Source organism: Ascidia mentula, chromosome 4, assembly GCF_947561715.1.
Source record: "Ascidia mentula chromosome 4, kaAscMent1.1, whole genome shotgun sequence".
NCBI lineage: Eukaryota > Metazoa > Chordata > Ascidiacea > Phlebobranchia > Ascidiidae > Ascidia > Ascidia mentula.
In genome coordinates this window covers 12847192-12865877 of record NC_138569.1, presented here as the reverse complement: position 1 = coordinate 12865877, position 18686 = coordinate 12847192, and the positions used below count along the sequence as shown (strand labels likewise).

The 18686-nt window shown below is 37.5% G+C and overlaps 1 protein-coding gene and 2 pseudogenes across 1 annotated transcript; 1 reads left to right on the top strand and 2 right to left on the bottom strand.

The window, feature by feature from the left end:
- Positions 1-1232: 1232 nt before the first annotated feature.
- Positions 1233-2205, bottom strand: LOC145898110 (uncharacterized; annotated as a pseudogene).
- Positions 2206-5625: 3420 nt separating this feature from the next.
- LOC145899758 (26S proteasome regulatory subunit 4) lies at positions 5626-10716 on the bottom strand. Its single transcript, XM_082988663.1, has 10 exons — positions 10574-10716; positions 10358-10514; positions 9673-9797; positions 9084-9269; positions 8893-9021; positions 7528-7624; positions 7179-7368; positions 6362-6513; positions 6047-6201; positions 5626-5984 (listed from the first exon to the last, which is right to left on the bottom strand). The coding sequence occupies exons 1-10, from the start codon at positions 10574-10576 to the stop codon at positions 5850-5852; spliced, it is 1329 nt and encodes a 442-aa protein (XP_082844789.1). The 5' UTR covers positions 10577-10716; the 3' UTR covers positions 5626-5849.
- Positions 10717-13151: 2435 nt separating this feature from the next.
- On the top strand, positions 13152-14902 carry LOC145899760 (uncharacterized; annotated as a pseudogene).
- Positions 14903-18686: the final 3784 nt, after the last annotated feature.

Here is an 18686-nt window from a genome sequence, read left to right as displayed (position 1 = left end):
TGTTTGTCTAACAGAAAAAAATCAATACGTGAGGCGGCGTATGGATTTTTCTTAAACCTCGAGTGTTTCTGCAGATTTGGATATTTTTGTCGAAATATATCCTGCATGCAAGTTGCCTAGAGTTGCATATTGCAATAAATTTTTCTTCGCATTCCGGTTAGCATGTTTATCGGTTCCCGATTTGTCTAATTTGTCGTTCAATACTAATTTAAAATCTCCTCCAACAACAATATGGGCAATTTAGAAGTTGCTTAGTGATGTGAACAGGTCATCCACAAATTCCGGTTCGTCCCTGTTTCAGATGACATTTCAACCATTATGTATTATCTTGTTCTACTCGAACGTTGTTTGCATGTTGCGAAGTTGACTTATATAGTAGAATTGCAACGCCTCTACTGTTAGATGTGCCATGCGCCCAAATAACTTTACCTCCCCATTCCATTTTCCAAAATATGACTTTATTGATATACTGCTATGCTTTTCCTGCAAGAAAGCCCAAAAATATTTTTTTTCGTTGTTGGGTGCGTAAGCATTAGCTAGGGCTATTGTTTTGGAGTTAATTTCTATTTCAGCCACAATGAATCGGCCTTTGCGATCGGATACGGTGTTTTTTAACTTATAAGAGAGGCCTTTGTCAAACAGGATTCCTACTCCCTTGCTGTTACTATTGCCATGTGACCAAATAGCTTCCCTGCCCCATTTTGACAGGACTGGAATGGATCTCTTGCAAAAAGGCAATGTGACACTTGCGAAAGTTTAACACCGATTCCGTTTAATAGTCTTGTTTAGCCCCCGAATATTAAAGGAAACAATATGGGACGCCATTATTACATTATTTAACGTTTTTTTTCCAGTCCAATATCCATATCTCACTCGAATTCCATGCCACACGGACAACGTTCACCAGGGTTATGAGCTGAGCAAATACTTTTCCACAGTCACAGTTAATTATTTTATGTTTACACACAGCATTACAACAATCAATGCTCATCGTTGTCTTAGGAAAACGATTCATCGAATTACAGACAAATATGATAGAGTACTTTTCGCATTGGATACATTCGAAGGTGCCCTCCTCCATTCGGAATTCCGGTTGGAAGTCCTGGCAACATAACATGAGCCGCATTGTGCTTCGACATGTCGGACATTTGCAGACTTTACTCCCCACTTCCACAAAGAACAGTTCATCTCTGCAACATTGTACCGCCACAGTCCATTCTTTCGAGCATTCCCTAGCAGCGTGTTGATTTAGATTTGGAGGTAACCATGATTTCCTCTTTACATTCAGAACAGTTCAAAGAAATCACACTTTCGCAGGGACTAATTGACTTGCTTTTAGGCAGGTCTTCAGGGCTTCTTGATGGTCGTTTTATGGTGGTCCGCTTATCAATGGGCGTGCTTGCGTGAGGTGATTCCGTGGCTTTGAACTCATCGGTTAAGTTGTGATCAACAATTGTGTTTGGCATTTTGGCATTATCGCTCTTTGGACTCTTATCAGTTGTAGTCGCATCTTTCTTATCAGGTTGCACCTGACGTTTCAGGGTTTTGTTACCATGCTTTTGCTTTAATTCTGTGTTTGAACGTTCTGGTGACTGAACATTTGCAAGCTCTGGAAAATCCAATTTACGTTTTGGGCAAACGAATTGTTTGTGACCCTTTTTCCCGCAGTATTTACATGTTGCTACCTGCCCATGGTAGGTAACATAAAATTTGCAGTCCATTATTCTGATGTAGCTTGGGATTGGGTTATCTTCTAGGTCGGATACGTTCATTGTGGCGATACGCATGCCTGAAAGCAAACCTTCTCTTCCTTTACGATGTATCATCTTGGAAACGTTCCCATATTTTTTTTGTCAACTCTTCTGCTATTGCCTGGTTTGGAAAGGGTATTGGAACCCATCCTACAGCGACATTAACTTTGTCGCTTTCGTAAAGTCGTAGGTGTTTTATCCCTTCAAGGGTACTAAGCTTTGCATATAGGTCGAGTACATGTTCTCTAGATGTACAGGTGATGTCAAAAGAGTTTCCCCCTAATTTCAGCAATTGCCGTAAGCTTTTTGACTGAGTACTGTAGATTATTAAGAGTTTCTAACACATTTTATCTTTTCAAAATGTCTTCCGCCTTCAAACTTAAACAGTTTGGCCTTCTCCGTTCGGCCGACTTTTTATATGCTATACTTGCGCGAAACTTGGCTTATCTGCCATTTCTCACACGTCCGCACACTACGTGTGCTACAGGTGGAATGATTTCAAAACGATTTACCAATGGCCTTCATATCCACCACTTCTTTATACCATCTAGTGACAAATGTTCTTTCAAAAAACTTGAACTTGGGTATAAAGTAATATGTGAACACAGAGTCTTTTTCTTTATTGTAGGGTTTACCCGTTTATAGCTATAGGGAACCCCACACTATATATGCAAAACAACATTGTTCTTAACCTCCAATACTGTAAATAATAAGTCTCTGCACGAAAATGTTTGTCCGGCTTTACAACCCAAACCCTAATCGATTAGGATAACTTTGCATGAGGATTAGGGTTTTGGGTTGTAAAACCGGACAGACATTTGTACAGCCGGACAAAAGAAGTTTTTTATGTGACTAATAATAGCAGTACTTTGTAACTTGGTAATAAGCTGGCTCTATCGTACCCAAAAAAGGATCCGAAAAAATATTGGTGCGAAATCGTGCAAGTATTATATTGCCTGCCGCTGCTGCCAGGCATAATTTATTTCTTGAAATAGCTGATCTTCTGGCAAAAATTAACGTAGTGTTTATTAAACCAATGTTTCGCCCGTCATACGGCGATACTTCATTTGGGTGTAACAAGTCCTTTTTCCTTTTAGCGCTTGTGAGTGTAGTGTGGAATATGTTTGTTTTAACTTCTTAAACCCTTCCAGAGGAACCTTTTCCATTTCTGCCTTCCGTTGCCCTTCTACGAGATTGTGTTCCTTGTTTCTGGCAAATCAACGCAAACTCCCGCTCCACTTATTTTTCCCAGGCGACCCAGCAGACGAGCTCACTTTATTGGAAATGCGACCTTCTGGACCATGTGATGAAACAAATTCGGGCAGTGAGTTTTGTATTTTGTATGGCGATAACTCATCCCTGCACTCTTTCTTACATTGTTCGACAGCGCTGTTCGCGGAGTCTTCGCCAGCTGTATCACCGCGCATCGTCAAAGCAGTTGGAGAAGGCATGAGTATACCGAAGTGCGACCACATGACGTTCTCGGGAAATCCTACAGGCTATTTATTATTTGTGCGCTTACTTATACCATATTCAATGCTGCAGTGACGTCTGTAAAAACGTGTGCAAAAAGAACAAAATGCCGTATATCTGACTCTACATAAACTGTCAATCAACAATTAGCAAATAAAAGTTTTGACTTTCGTATAACACACAACCCAAGTACATTGTCTCTTTTCGATTATTTGCCTTTCGCTTCTGCGCTCACTCTCTCTGCCTGTATTCTTATGAACTAGCAAACTTTAAACAACATTTTATGTCGCACGTAATTACGCGAGAGGTTCCACGGGCTTTACACGACAAAGTTACACAACTGAAATGTCAGTTGACAGCAACGAAGAAACGTAATACAGGCCACTGCAATGCAAAACTGGGAAGTGACGATGTGCGTTTTGGATTTCTCGTTGATCAGCGCAAAGAAAAAGAGAAGTACTAGATTGGTTATATGTTTTGTTCTGGCGACGGAGGAAGGTTACCCATAAGTAAAAAAAAATCTCTACGAGAACTTCGGTAAGCCCTATATTGTCGCTACCTTGATGGGATTTAGATAGTGGAGTTAAGCAATGATCCTAACCAAAACCCCGACGACGTAGCTAGGATGTTCGGGTCAATGGTTGTGAGGTCAAAACCTTTGCATTGTAAAGCGTCGGGAGAAAGCCCGCGAATCACACGCACGGTCCATCGTTTTGTCACTGAATGATGATAAAGAAGTCAATGTGGACAACGCTTTTTCCATTGACAAAATACCGTTTGAATCTAACCAGACACCGGTAAATTCGAAACTGTACAGTCTTCCACAACTTTGGGGAATTTCCACAGTTAGGCGGTGGGTATGTGTTGCTACTTTTTTATTTGCCTCTTCTTCCATCGCGAAGTGATGTTGTATCTTGCCACAGGACAACCATCCATCGCATAGCAGAGCAGACGAGGCTCTCTGGTCGCGGAAAAAAACACTTGCTGCAAAAACGCAACGCACAACCTATATATGCAGACTAAAGAAGATTTATAGTTACATCCATGATGGCGAAGCAAAGGAGATCACAAAAAATAAAAGCGAAGAATTGGAATGTGCCTTTTAGACGGCGCAGCACAAAGGACTGTAACGACGCGCTGCTGCAGGTGCCCGATTCAATAGATTAATTCGCATTCAGTAGAGATATCACACATTGCGATCACGCCAAACGATTAAGAGTATAGGATGCATTCCGGCCCCGCAATTGTCGGATTGACCCGGATGTCGGGAGGAGCTTTACTCACAAACAGCACCGATCTAAACCAGTGCTTCTTAAAGCCCCATATCAGTATTAAATCCCCAATATCAAGTTTTGAAGACTATCGGCATTAATACCCATACTGAGTGATTTGCTTTATTGCCCACAACAATTCCTGTGGTCGGTGACCCATAAAGATCTACTGGTACCATTTAAAGAGAAAAAAAATTGACTGCAGCTGCATCGGACAAAACACAGCAAGGATCTGAGGAGCCTCCAGGAGGATCTTATGTCCTATAGGATAGCAAAAACAGTCCCAGGGGGGCAACCAAAGCAACTTTCCTATGACCATTTTTTTGCCATTGCGTAAAAAAGGATTGAGGCCAACATTAAATTGCAAATTGGATGAGGTTTTTGTAATTCATTTTTTCGCAAAACCAACTTACATTTTCTGTAGCCTATTTAGTTACTAATGTCCGATCAGGGGGCGAAACTACCCTGCAACTAATTTTGACTGGAATGCTTTGACAAAAGGCGGGCCTAACATAAAATCATACATTGATGTATACTTCTGTGATTCAATTTTGCGCTACATCCCCTCAAACATTTTGATGCTTTTTCAACTAACTTATTCACAGCACCCAGCACCAAATGACAAGCTGACTAAGAAAAGAGAAAAATAACTGCACCAAACACGCTGAACATTGACCTGGCAATAGCACGTGCTTTCCCGCTCATTCAACCATAAATTTGACCCCAAGCATCACCGGTAGCCTTGTGACGTAACTGAGTTTCACTATGACAAAGGACAGGCATTCCCCGCTGGCGAAACTTTTTTAAAAGAAATACTGATATGCGGTCTTAAATGAAATTTTTGCCAGCCCGAATGAAAAATTTGTTTGTTGATATTTACTCCGTATTCAACTAAGATTGGCTATCAGTCGCACTGTCCTTATTCCAGCGAATCGTCCCTACTTTTGACATGTGACAATTGTTTTCTGCAATGTTTGACATCACCTTTAAAAAGGGTCGCAGGATTTGTCAAAATGAAATGTACAACAACATTGGGGTGAAACCGAAATAGGTTCGAGAAGCTCTGATCCGAATGATAAACCGAATCTGTGAGTTATACTACGTGCGAAGAAACCAACGTTCAATTCACACTGTTAAACTGATTTATTGGCAAAACTCGTTTTCAAGAAATGGAAATACGATGTGACTACTTTCTACTAAGTCATCTTACAAAAATGTATTACCAAAACAAAATGGTGACTGACCAATAGTTTTAGGCCTACTGTAAACCCTGTAAAAAAAACCCAGTGTAAAAAAAACAATATGAAGATTTTTTTTGAGCAATATTTGAATTTTTTCCCAATACATCGGATGATCACAAGTAAAGCCCTTGTGGAGCTCCTTCGTTTTTGCGATAAAGAACATTTTCCTTTGATTTTTTAAAATCCTCGCTAGTGACTTTCATTCGACGTTCTCTCAAGGCGAGAAGGCCTGCCTCCGTGCAAATTGCCTGATGAATACTATAGTTTAGAAAGCCCAACTCTTTAGCAAAGTTTTTGAAACAAACACTACCTTTATATCAGCTCCAGACAAATCATCTTTAGCCTGAACATGTTCATCCACATTCACATCATCAGCCAGTGTCATTCGAGCAGTGTGTATATTAAAAATTCTTCGCTTAGTTTTTTCATCAGGCATGGGAAACTCAATCTTCCTATCAATCCGACCTGATATGCAGAAAAGTCATATAATGTATGACTAAATAATCAAGAATCTTTAATCCCCTTAAATAACAAGTGGAATAAACTTCTGACACCATAAACTTAGGACACATTTGGAGCCAATCATGCAGAAAAATAAAATTTAACATATAAAGCACCTTCCTACCTGCACGAATTAAAGCTGGGTCAAGTGATTCTATTCTGTTTGTTGCCATTATCACTTTTACATCACCCCTGGAGTCAAATCCATCAAGTTGATTAAGTAATTCTAACATAGTTCTTTGAATTTCACGTTCACCACCAGAGTTTGATTCATATCTGAGTTTTGCAATACAAACAATAATTTTGAATCTATCCACTGGCTAATTTGGATTATTAAAATAAAAATTTTGGCATGTACAGTCGAGTACTGGTGAGAAAAATACATACAAAATTATATTTGCCAGCATTGTGTCACCAAGCAGTTTTGTATAATTGCACTGATGAGACCTTTTAGGTCGAAACAGTGGCCATCTGTCTGCAGCTTACATAATTGTAAATTCTTGTTTAGCATTTCCCAAACCTGTTCTGGGGAGTGTTGAGTGTAGATGTGACCATATTACCCTTATTAATCATTATCGATAAGACTTACTAGTTTTTGGCATAAATGCTAACTAAAAACAAGATTTTTGGATACAAGTGGACACAGTGCCAAATCTCATTGACAGAAAAAACTTGCTTCCTTGTTGTTAAATTGCCATCTATATTAGGAATAAGGTTTGGCATTTTTTAACAAAAAATTCCAGTTCTGTGTAGTAGAAGTTATGACACAATACTTAGTTGCCACTTTGTAAATTAAAAAAAAAAATATATCAGAAATATTAAAAAAATACAATTATATCAGCTGACAATTACCAACAATGACTTGATATTTGATTATTGGTTGATATTGTCAAATACACTGTTTAAGTTATTGTAAATAAATAATGGAGATTTGCTATTACCGCTTAGTTCCAATGGCATCTATTTCATCGATAAACACAATAGAGGGGGCATGCTCCTCAGCAACACGAAACAATTCCCTGACAAGTTTTGGGCCATCACCCAAATACTTCTGTATGAGTTCAGAACCAACCACCCGAAGAAATGTTGCAGATGTCTGGTTAGCAACAGCCTTAGCGAGCAGTGTCTTGCCTAAATGTACATTTAGTGTAAAAGATGAGCTGAAAAATACTAAAATTTTTGGTATTTTTAACAATGATTTTATAACTGAACTCACTGAATCTAGTAGTTTCACTATTTTGCTTACTGGTCCACAATCCACAAGCAACACATTTCAAAACTATTTTGTACCTGTTCCAGGAGGCCCATACAAAATGACACCTTTAGGTGGTTTAATCCCCATTTCCTCATAGTACTCAGGATGGGTTAGTGGCAATTCCACAGATTCCTAAAAAGCCACACAAGAGAATCAGGCTCAAAAAAGTTAAAGCTACATTCTGGACACTGCATGTGTTTCATTACTTAATAAACATACAGAGGTTCATGGTTAATTATGTACACCACACACAAAAGAGTAAAATAGTAGCATTTGGATAAGAAGCTTGCAATGGATAGAATAAAGAAAAGGAAATCTATTGTTGGCTTTATCTAGTACATTTAGAGGTGTTTTATAACTCTAATTGCCAAAGCTGTATGAAACATTTTGAACTTCTCATTCACTCATAAGTTTTTGTTTTATTCAGAAGCGATTAAATTGCCTGTGAAAAATTTATTGCAAAAATGCAAATATGTGAAAGATAGCTATAATAGCCTTTTCTGGAAAGCATCAGTAATTGCTATTGTTCCATACTTCTCATATTCATAGGCAAATTAATGCAATTTATTCCAGCATAGTTATCATAGTGTGTCCCTCAAGTTCCTGTGTTGGTTTTAATTTGGCCCTCTGAATAGTTATAAGTTAGAGACCTCTGTCTTAAATATTGTTTTGGGTAATCAAGCTGGGCAAAACTGAAAATGTGTGCAAGATACAGCATCTCATATTTCAAAAAGCCAACAATTGTTTAACAATAATTTTGTGTGACAGCATGGCGGTTTTAGCACCAGTGCCACAACTGTGGGGGGTTGTCTGCATGTCTAGTCCCTTCTATTGGTACATTGCAACTAAAAACATATGTTCAGAATTCTGTTAGATAAGGACAACTAAACAAGAATCAATCCATGACAGGACAAGTATTTGGTAATCAAAGCATTGTTACCAATTTACACTACAACCACCAGTGCTGTCACTAATTTTTAAAAGAAACCTCCAAAAGATTTTAATGCGTGTGAAAGCGTGCTACAAATAAATTGAAAATTTCTTTCTTTTTTATGGGCCCTGTTGTTAAGTACATTTTTGTTGTAGTTTGGCAACATAAACACATTCATTATGAACCTTAAAAACTTTTGACCAAAACGAAATTACCATCAACAAAATATAAATGAGAAATAGTTTTTGTTTGTAAATGTGCATTCAAGAAAATACACTTTTGATGTTCCAGTCAAGGTACAAAGGTAAAGAAAACTATGACGGATGAATCACCATAAAGCTATCGATGGTGTAACATGCAGTTTAATCTATGATCCATAACTCATTTATGCAAACCCAATTTTTTGTGCTGATTACCGCAGACAAAATCAATTATACTTTTACTGTGAGAGTCTCACACAACAACAAACCTTAATTTCGGTAATTTGCACATCAAGACCACCAATATCAGCATATGACTCCTGAGGAGCTTTTTCCAGCTTCATTACTGTGACTAAGGGATCAACATCGTCACCAAGAAAACCAACAACTGCATGCACCTGTCAGCAGTTATTCCATGTTGCAAAATATACAAAACATGACAATGAACATTATGTTTTACCTTATGATTCATTAAAACGGTACAACCAGGTTCCAAGAGGTCTTTATCAACAAACGACAAAATGCTAACATAGTGTTCAGAACCAACAGATGTTGAAACAATGGCATGGTTTTCATCAATAATTTCTTCCAAAGTTCCAACAGACATTGGGGAACCACGCAGGTCATCAACTTTTGTTCTTTCTTCCTTATAATAAAATTTAGCTTTAAAATACAAAGTATTATATACACGTAGTAATGATAAATTCAGTAATACCAAAACACTGGCTAAAATTGTGTTGTGTTAAAAAATGCACTGGTGCACTGGGTTAATATCATACTTACTCTTTACAGTTCCCAAGATATATCATGATGGGGATGACAATGGCATATTTCTTAAAACTATTAGGGCAGCTTTGTTTAGGGTCTTGTATTGCTTTAAATTGTGTTTTTTTTTTGCTGATGGGTTATAGTACATTGGTGTGAAACAAGACATAGCAACAAAACACTAAAAAATGTAAAGGTGGGTGGGTTTAGTGGAAGAATATATGCTTAGAGATTCAACAGGGATTTATGGTATATTACATTTACATCAAATATCACCAACATACTTCTTGCTTTTCTTCCTGGGGTTTCAGAAGTTCTTGATTTCGAATAAATTCTTCTTCCATTAAAAGATAATCTTTGATTCTTTCTTGTTTTAATAACCGTAGCCTGCATCTTGTGTGAGGGGTAACTAAGAAAATTAAAACCACTGTTTGACATGCAGTTTATCAACAATATTTTTTGCATAACATACTAATATTTTTTGCAAAAAAGATAATCAGAAACTGAACTTGAGAGTATTTGGTTCAGCAACTTGGTTGTCGCAACAAAACATTAAATCAGATACCACAAAGGTTTTAAGTACAGATTATATCAGTAATGACCAATAAGGCATCATACAAAAGAGTCTGTCATGTAACAACATTTTTTTAGATTTGTTTCAAAAAACTAAGCTTAACATAATAAACAGTGCTAACATGTATCGTGCTGTGTTACAACTGTGTATAACCATATCATTACTATTATAAACCTTTTCTGTTGCATGAACAATATAACATATATACAAAGTCTACTCATTTCTCAAAATATGGGAATTTTGTTAAAACATATTATGGTGTGCACATTGGAGTAACTAAGACAAAAACTTCCTTTAAAAAAACCTAATGTCAAAAGGGTTGGCAAATTATGTTGAGTGTCAAAATATATACATTAAAATCTCCTTTTTAACCGAAACTCATTGTGTTGTCTTACCACTTGGAAGCTTATTAGCAGCATCGGGTCCCTTGGTCTTCTTTCGCCGTTTTCCCACTCTAGTAGGTAATGGTCTCTCATATTTCTTTTTTTCTTTTCCCTTGTCACCTTTTTTTCCATCCCCAGGACCAGATCTTCCTCCACTTTGATTTTGTCCCTTAATATGTTCAGAAAAGTTTTGAGTATTGTAAAGTTTGTAACATGACACAAACTCACCATAACTGGAAGAACAAAAATTTGCCTTTAAATATTTATTCCAAAAGTACATACATAAGTTACTAATGATATATACCTTGTAAACAAAAATTATTAAAAAACAGAAAATGCACTGATAATTTTATTAGTGTGGTAAGAGAAATTGGGAAATTTCATCCTAAAAATTTAATATATGTCTGATATTTTATAAATTAGTGGTTGGCCAGTTATTAGATCAAGAGGAAATTGGATTTATTTCAGTTTATTAATTGTGCATGAGTATTATTTATCATTGGGTGGCAATTGGTCTGCATGTAAATAGCCACAATCTACCTTACAAATTTACATTTTACACAAGTAGTTCTTGACCAAATTGTAAAATTGCATTTTATCATGTAAATAACAGACGATTGCAACCACTTTAATGCTGAGAAAAAGCTGCTTTCTGGTCTATATGCATAGTGCATTTTTTTGTTTTTACCAAATTAAAAGAAATCTGTGTAGGTCAATTGCCTATGGCCGACACAACTGTATGCCACCAAAATGTTTCAAAACCGTTTTTCTTAACTAACGATCCACACAATCATGGCAAATTAGATACATACAAAAAACAGCACTAAAAGGAATTGCCTCTTAGTCAATTTTGCGGTAGGTATGCAGTATGCTCGTATGCAACAGCATTTAATGTGCAGTGGCAGTGGTGGGATTCAAATATTTTGGCACCTGGTTTTCTCACTAGAGGAATGCCATTAGTAACAGCGGGAATATAATGTTTGAAGTGAAACATAGGCCTATATACCAGACTGGAAAAAATGTGATCCCTCTAAAAAAACATTGTTGACATTGCAGGCATTGAGTCTAGGCATACAATGCCTGTGATACCTACAATTCCTAGACTCAATGCCTACAATGGCATTTGAGAGGCAGCCGAAAAAATGTCGTAATCCTCCGCGCACTTTTGCGAAAATTTACCGATAATCGGCGCAATATTAATTAGCTAGTGCATTAACATACGAAAAAACGTTGCAATCGTCCGCGCAATTAACGATCGCCGAAAAAAAATCCTCCACGCAAAAAACAAATTTTCCAATCTGGGGCCTAACGTAACATAACATACGCTTGTGTTAAGCTGTTTACGTCATTAAACTTCAAGAACCGGTTCGAACGGCTGAATCCCACCACTGCGTAGCCTGTACATATACAAATTATCTTAATTCAGGACCGAACGTGGAAACTTTTTCAAAAAATTATTGTTAATTACTGAAACTTGCACAGCAAACCTGACCCACCAAACCACACATCCAATTTCAAAATCCCTGTTCTCCAAAAAAGTATCATATCATTCTATTAAATCCAATGACTTGTTCACATTTGTCGAATTATAATGGATTACCGTATTTTACGGACCATAAAGCGCACCCGATTATAAGGCGCACTGTCAATAAATTGCTTTGATTAGTTTTTTGTTCATACACAAGGCGCACCGGGCTATAGAACGCAACGTATTTTAAGGAGTATGGGTTACCGTATAAAGCTCATTAAACAAAAACTTGTTACGTAACAAATGTAAGCAAGTCACAACAGTATGAATATCACAGTTGCTAGTTGCTTTTACGTAGTTTATTGTGTAAGACGGTGGTTTATTTATAATAGTATCGGTACTGGTTTTGAGTGTAGGCAATAAAGCACTACTTGATCCATACATTAGGCGCACCGACTTATAAGGCGCACGATCAATTTATGAGGAAAAAAAAGGATTTAAGTTGCGCCTTATGGTCCGTAAAATACGGTAGCTCCGTAAATTAGTGTGCGATTCCCTAGGTTTCTTATTTCATAATTTGTGTTACCCAATTTTTATAGCCCATGAGACAGGTACTACTGGTACATACGGATGTTTTTTCGGATATTAAGGAGACTTGTTAAAGTGCATGTGGCACGGTCATGGCAACTTTGCGTAAAACTAAAGGTACATCTAAAACAAACATATTTCCAAAGTTTTTGGTTCTACCGCAACTAAAAAATGTAAAAAACTGAAAAAAATGCAACTTTGATCAGCTGTATCTCAGAAACCAGTCGCGGCATCAAGCTACTTTTGACGCAAAAATGGTTTAAAGTTATGACTATCTCTTAGTTTAATTATTAATATGTTTTATTTTTACTAATTAAGTCGATTCATTAAATCGGTTCCAACATTATCCTCACCCTTTAAGGTGGCTGTACACAGGATGCGTTTCGGTCCGTTTTCGTCCGTAAGCGCATACGCGCGTAAAAATTCGGTCCGTCGCCGTCCGACGGGGTCTTTACACAGAATGCGTAACGTCCGAAACTTGCGAACCATGCGTTAACGCAAGGCCATACGACGCGATCAAACATGTTTGATTTTTACGCACGTACGTATGCGATTTTGTTGCTGTGAAAATATACCCATCTTTAATAAAGTGGGTTTTTGTAATATTTATGCATACTTGAAAGGTTAAAATGGTACTTTTAAGATCAACAGTTGATTTTTTACCCTTTTTTGGGATAAATATCTTTTTGAGGCAGTGATTATCAGTAATAATAGCTGTTACAATGGCATAACAACTGGTAGGCCCCTAAAATGGAATATAGTAAAGAAAAAAACTGATTGAACTTGTCCGTGAAAGACCAGCTTTATATGATATAAAAAATACAAAACATTGTGTCAAAATTTATTTTCAAAAATGCATGGGATGCTGTTGGCAAAGCGTGTGGTATAACAGGTAACAAAAATTATAAAACTTCGAAATTTTATTGTTGTACAATTTGTCCAAGCAAAGATAATGTTTTCGCCTGCCTTTGAAAGATAAAAGTGCCAAAGAAAAATGGAGAAACCTAAGAGATACGTATGTACGCAAAAAGAAAGAAGCAGAGACCAAGTGGATCTGGTTACATACCTACACCAACCTGGCCATACTTTTCATCAATGATGTTTTTGGACAATTATACAAAGCATCGCATGCAATATTGTTATTAAACTTATTTGGTTGTATTTGAACTTACTACATGTTTAGGACTGAGTCTCACATTTTGCAAGAGGACCCAACTTTGACAGCAGAACAACAAGTTTACTCTGCTTTTTGTGAGGCAGCAGACATTGGTAATACAATCAACAGCATGTTAATAAACTGTTAGGACAAGGTCCTGTATTTTTTAGGCATAAGTCCTGATACTTCAGGTAAACAGCCCGAAGTACATGAAATTGGTACACCTGAAAGTTTAGAAACCCCAAAAAAACGAAACCCACAAGCATTAACTGGTCGTTTACCCAGTTCAGTTGGTAAAAAGAGAAGGAGGAAGGCAGCGGGTGTGGATCTATCGGTAATATTATTTAAACCTAGCAAGAGGATATGTAAAATAATTTATATCATTTAATTGCAATGATTTTGCATGGGAACAATTGTGTAAAACTTTGCACACAACCAATGCTTTGATTTCTGAACAACTAAAAAAACCTCAGCATTCCATTATGCCAAAATTGTTGAACAAAGATTAGATGCATTGCCAAACAACATGCATGAAGCTTTTGTAGCCATTACTGTAATACTGGCAGATTATGACAAAGTTGAGATGCAGGAAACTGCAGAGATTGTATAGCTTTGTATTCATTGTATATATGCAAATATCAAACTGCTTTCAGTTCTTTTTCACATGTTTGACTGCAATTTACTTGAAACACAAGTATTGGTACTGCTCTTTTCATTTCACTGTTCACTTTCTTTAGTATTTTACTGCCAGTGTTCTGTTCTATTCATCTGTAGTGTTTTTTATTTCCTTCAAATACCTCTTCAATTTGCATTGTTATATATGCCAACATTCAGTATGCATTAACTGTTATTTTATTACAAAAAAAAACAATAAACATAAAAAAGAAAAGCAGTCGGTCTTACTCAATGGTTGTTCCCTGTGAAACAGGGAAAAAAAATGTTGTAATGCCAAGCAACTTACCCCTGGCTGCTGCTGAAGTAGTCCTTCAGCAAGTCTCTTATTTGCCTTGCATACAATGAATGGTGGTGAAATCTTTGATCTTGGATGTTGGGAAGACATACAGTTTCCTCTTGTCGTCAAGCTCCCTCAACAAGTTCAACAGTTACTTCATAGTCAACATCATTGGCACCAATGTATTCCCTAGTTTCCAAAGACTTCTTCAAATTTTTGCTCTGCAACCAGTTATGTAAAACCACAGTAGCCTTAACAACTTGAGTTGCAGTTTCAACGTTTGCCATTATTGTTGATCTAAGTATCCGCCATCTTTGAGCAAGGATACCAAAGGAAAATCACTGATCTGCAATTGTATTGTACATGTGCGCAGCAGCAGCAGTCATCGGTCCTTTGTTGACATGCGCAACCAAGCGTAAATTCGTACGATAACGGATTCTGTGTACAGTGCCTTTTAACGGATGGTTCGGAACGAAAATTCGGTCCGTTTACGTGCGTAATCTGTCGGTCCGTTTTCGGATGCGACTTACGTACGTTCACGCATTACGCATTCTGTGTACAGCCACCTTTAAGCTTTTGTTCTTTATACGACAAAAACAACGCCCAGCGCATAACACGGTTATGTAGCGCAAAAATACTTACTGCATTTGTATATTTGACCTTTTTCTTGATCTTTCGCGTTATCATTTGTCTCACGTTTCTTTTACGTCACTTTTTTCTCACTTACATTATTTCACCATACACCTGTAATTGTCTCGAGCGTCTTTTATCGTACGTTGTTTCCAACTGTTTTCACGGAATTAGAAAAATTAAAAATTTTTTATAGAAAAATTTAAAAACTTGTAAAATTCGTCTACACCCAGATGCAAACCCGTTTTGTCTGATTACGCCCAGAGGAGTTCCGCTTTCACTTCAAGAAGCTGTCTGCAAAGAATTGCAGGAAATAGAACGGTCTGATGGTGTTACATCTATATAGTGACTCAGCCGACAGCATGGTGTTCAGTTATGGTGGTGGTTCGCAAGAAAAGCGGAAAGGTCAAAATATGTGTGGATTACACAAAACTAAACAGAGGTGTACTTCACGAGAGATTAGTGCTCCCTACTGTAAATGAAACTTTGTCAAAATTGTCGAAAGCAAAAATGTTTACAAGACTGCGGAAAGCTGGTGTGACGTTAGATGATAAATGTGAGTTTTCCAAGCAAGAGTATAAGAGTTTAAAGTTTTTCCAAGAGTATAAAGTTTTTCGGTCACGTTGCAGACCAACACGGCATCAAACCTGATCCGGAAAAACTGATTGCGATTAAAAATATGCCGAGACCTAACAATGTATCAGGGGTTAGAAAAGGGTTTCTGGGCATAGCAAATCGGTTGTCAAAGTTTATTCCGGACTTAGCAGAAATTTCTCAACCCCTACGAGATCTTCTAAAAACAAGATAACTACTGACTGTGTTTGGGAAGGTATTCAAGATAATGCTTTTAAAATCATTAAAGAACGCTTAATTAGTCCACTAACATTAACTCACTATGATCTTTACAGGCGGACCTTAGTTTCAGCTGATGCATCTTCTTGTGGGCTTGGTGCTCTCATCTTGGAGATTACCTTAGAGAGTAAAACTGAGCAACGTTACGCTCAAATTGAAGGGAAACACTGGCGGTAACTTGGGCTTTTGGAGATCACCTCATTGGTTTAAAAGTTACGATTGAAACCGATCACAAGCCATTACTGTGTCCATTAGGCAAAAAAAAATAGATGTCCTTTCTCCAAGTATACAAAGATTTCGCATGAGAGTAACGTGATACTATTATGACATGGTATTTGTTAGGGATGCACCGAAAGTTCGGTTTGCCGAATTTATTCGGCCGAAACTAAGGTTTTTATACTTATTCGGTTTCGGCCAAATATTTTGCAAAATTCGACCGAAACCGAAACTTTTTACTGCATCCAACCCTAACACTCAAAGTTTAGTGTAGGTTAGAATCATTGTTTAAAGTGCACGAATTTGTTTGTTTTAGCCTATTTGTTTATTGTCCCCGGAATGATTAAAAAATCAACTTTGGGCATTTGGTACAGCAGTCGAGGTTATTCTTTTAGTGCCAATGAAAGGCTTTATGATAGAAATAGGTCCAATCCAGCACATGATTTGTTTAAATTTATTGCATTTAAAGAGATGGTAACCAAAATTAGTTTCGGTTTATTCGGCTGAATTTATGCGGCAACTTTTGCCGAATATTCGGTATTTGTAGATGAAAAGAGTCTTTATACTCCAGATACACTGTACAGATTTCCTCTTGTTGGCTAAATTGAAAAAAAGAAATGTTTTCTGATGAAGTGGAGGAGTATGTGTCGGCAGTAATGGCTTCCTTGCCACCTTCTGATCGTCGACTGAAGGAAATTGCTCATGAAATCAAGTTGGACCCAGTTAGTTCAACAAAGATGATGCAGTACTGTCAAAAAGTGGCCTGTAAAATTAGAATGCAAATTGATACTTTTTAAAAGGGTTTCGGAAGACCTGTTAATTCAACAAAGCCTGATTGTGAGAGGCGGTCATTTGCTAATACCTTTTTCGTTCAAGTGTGCTAAAAAATTATCATGCAGGACATCAAGTTGTATCAAAATGCAGAGAGAGGGCGAAATTTGTGTGGTGGCCTGGAATAAAAGCGGACGTTGAAAATTATTTTGGCAATTGTGCCGTTTGTATGAAATGGCAGAGAAACTTTGCTGAACCACTTAATCCGTCTGCATTGCCAGATTTTCCATGGCAACGAGTAGCTTGCGACTTTTTTCTATTCAACAACAAAACGTACATATGTTGGTGGTGGATTATTTTTCAAGATTTATCGAAATCGCTCAAATGTTAAAGACACCATTTCGGAGAGAGACTGCTGCATTTAAAGTCTGTTTTTGCTCGCCATGGCATTCATGAAGAGGTTGTTTTCGACACCAGGCCACAATTGGCTTCAAGAAACTTTAAAGAATTTGCAGCTTCGTATAGGTTTAGGCATGTTACTAGTAGTCCATATTTTCCGCAGAGCAATGGCGAGGCAGAGCGTGCTGTTCAAACGATCATAGGGCTACTCCGAACATCAGAAGAAATTCCCGCAGCGTTGCTGACACACCGATCATTACCTATGAAGTCGTGTTGGTCTTCCGCCGAATTGTCAATGGGTAAAAGAGTGCGTACAACCGTCCCCATGATGAAGAACCTCCTTGTGCCTAGTTGGAACTTCCTTCGGCAATGTGATCAAATAATTAAAGCGGACCAAAAAAGACAGTACGATGCACGACATCGCGCACATCGTTTACCTAACCTTTGTCCGGAAATATATGCCTAGATTAACCAGAACCATGATTTTCGGCACTGCGAAGTGATTGCGGAGAGTTTGCACAACGCGAAAAACTTGTCGCATGATAAGAAGGAGGAAAGCATGGTTAAAACTTATGAACGAATAAACCAAACAGTTAATGCAACAAATTGTCCATAGGCGTTTATGGTGAAGGGAAAGATTTTTCCCACAATTCGGCGGAGGGAAGCATGTGTGGAACACACCATCTGAATGAACTAAGAAGTACTTCAACAAACAATTTACAGGCGCTTTTATGGAGGGAAGGATTTATTGCAGAATTTAACGGAAGGAAAGATTTGTCGCACCGTTTGACGGAGGGAAACATTTGTTAACAATTCAACCGAATAAACTAAGTAGTGTCGCCGCACAACACATGTATATACTAAAAAAGGCCCAAAGCGTATAACTATATTATGACCGAGAGTTAAAACCAAAGTCATTGTAATCACGCGTTCAACGCATGTCCAAGTTGTGATGTCCAATAAAACGACATGGGAAAAAAGAAGAACTCATTTCCGGTTTAGGTCAATTCCTGATCGGACAATTTAATAGGAAAAACCTGCCGAGCTGGTGGCAGGTGAAAAAATTGTAGCCGGTAGAAGCAGCCACATTATAGATGTGTTATAAACCATGTAATTTGGGCAATAAAGTCATATAGGTAACTTAGGCAACCAAACTAACTATGTAAATCAAGTTAAAATAATTACAGACATTTCTTTGGCAAATAATAAATAAAGGTTGATTTAAACACAAGTACTTCTTTCGCAAATGATAAATAAAGCTAAAATAAACATAACTACTTTTAGTTATTCTGAAAACAAAGTCTACCTA

Excerpts from the sequence above, each read along its gene's own strand:
- LOC145899758 (XM_082988663.1), bottom strand. Across the intron at positions 6,202-6,361 it reads CCCAGCTTTAATTCGTGCAG|GTCGGATTGATAGGAAGATT; the intron begins GTAGGAAGGTGC and ends TCTGCATATCAG. Across the intron at positions 5,985-6,046 it reads TGTCTGGAGCTGATATAAAG|GCAATTTGCACGGAGGCAGG; the intron begins GTAGTGTTTGTT and ends AGTATTCATCAG.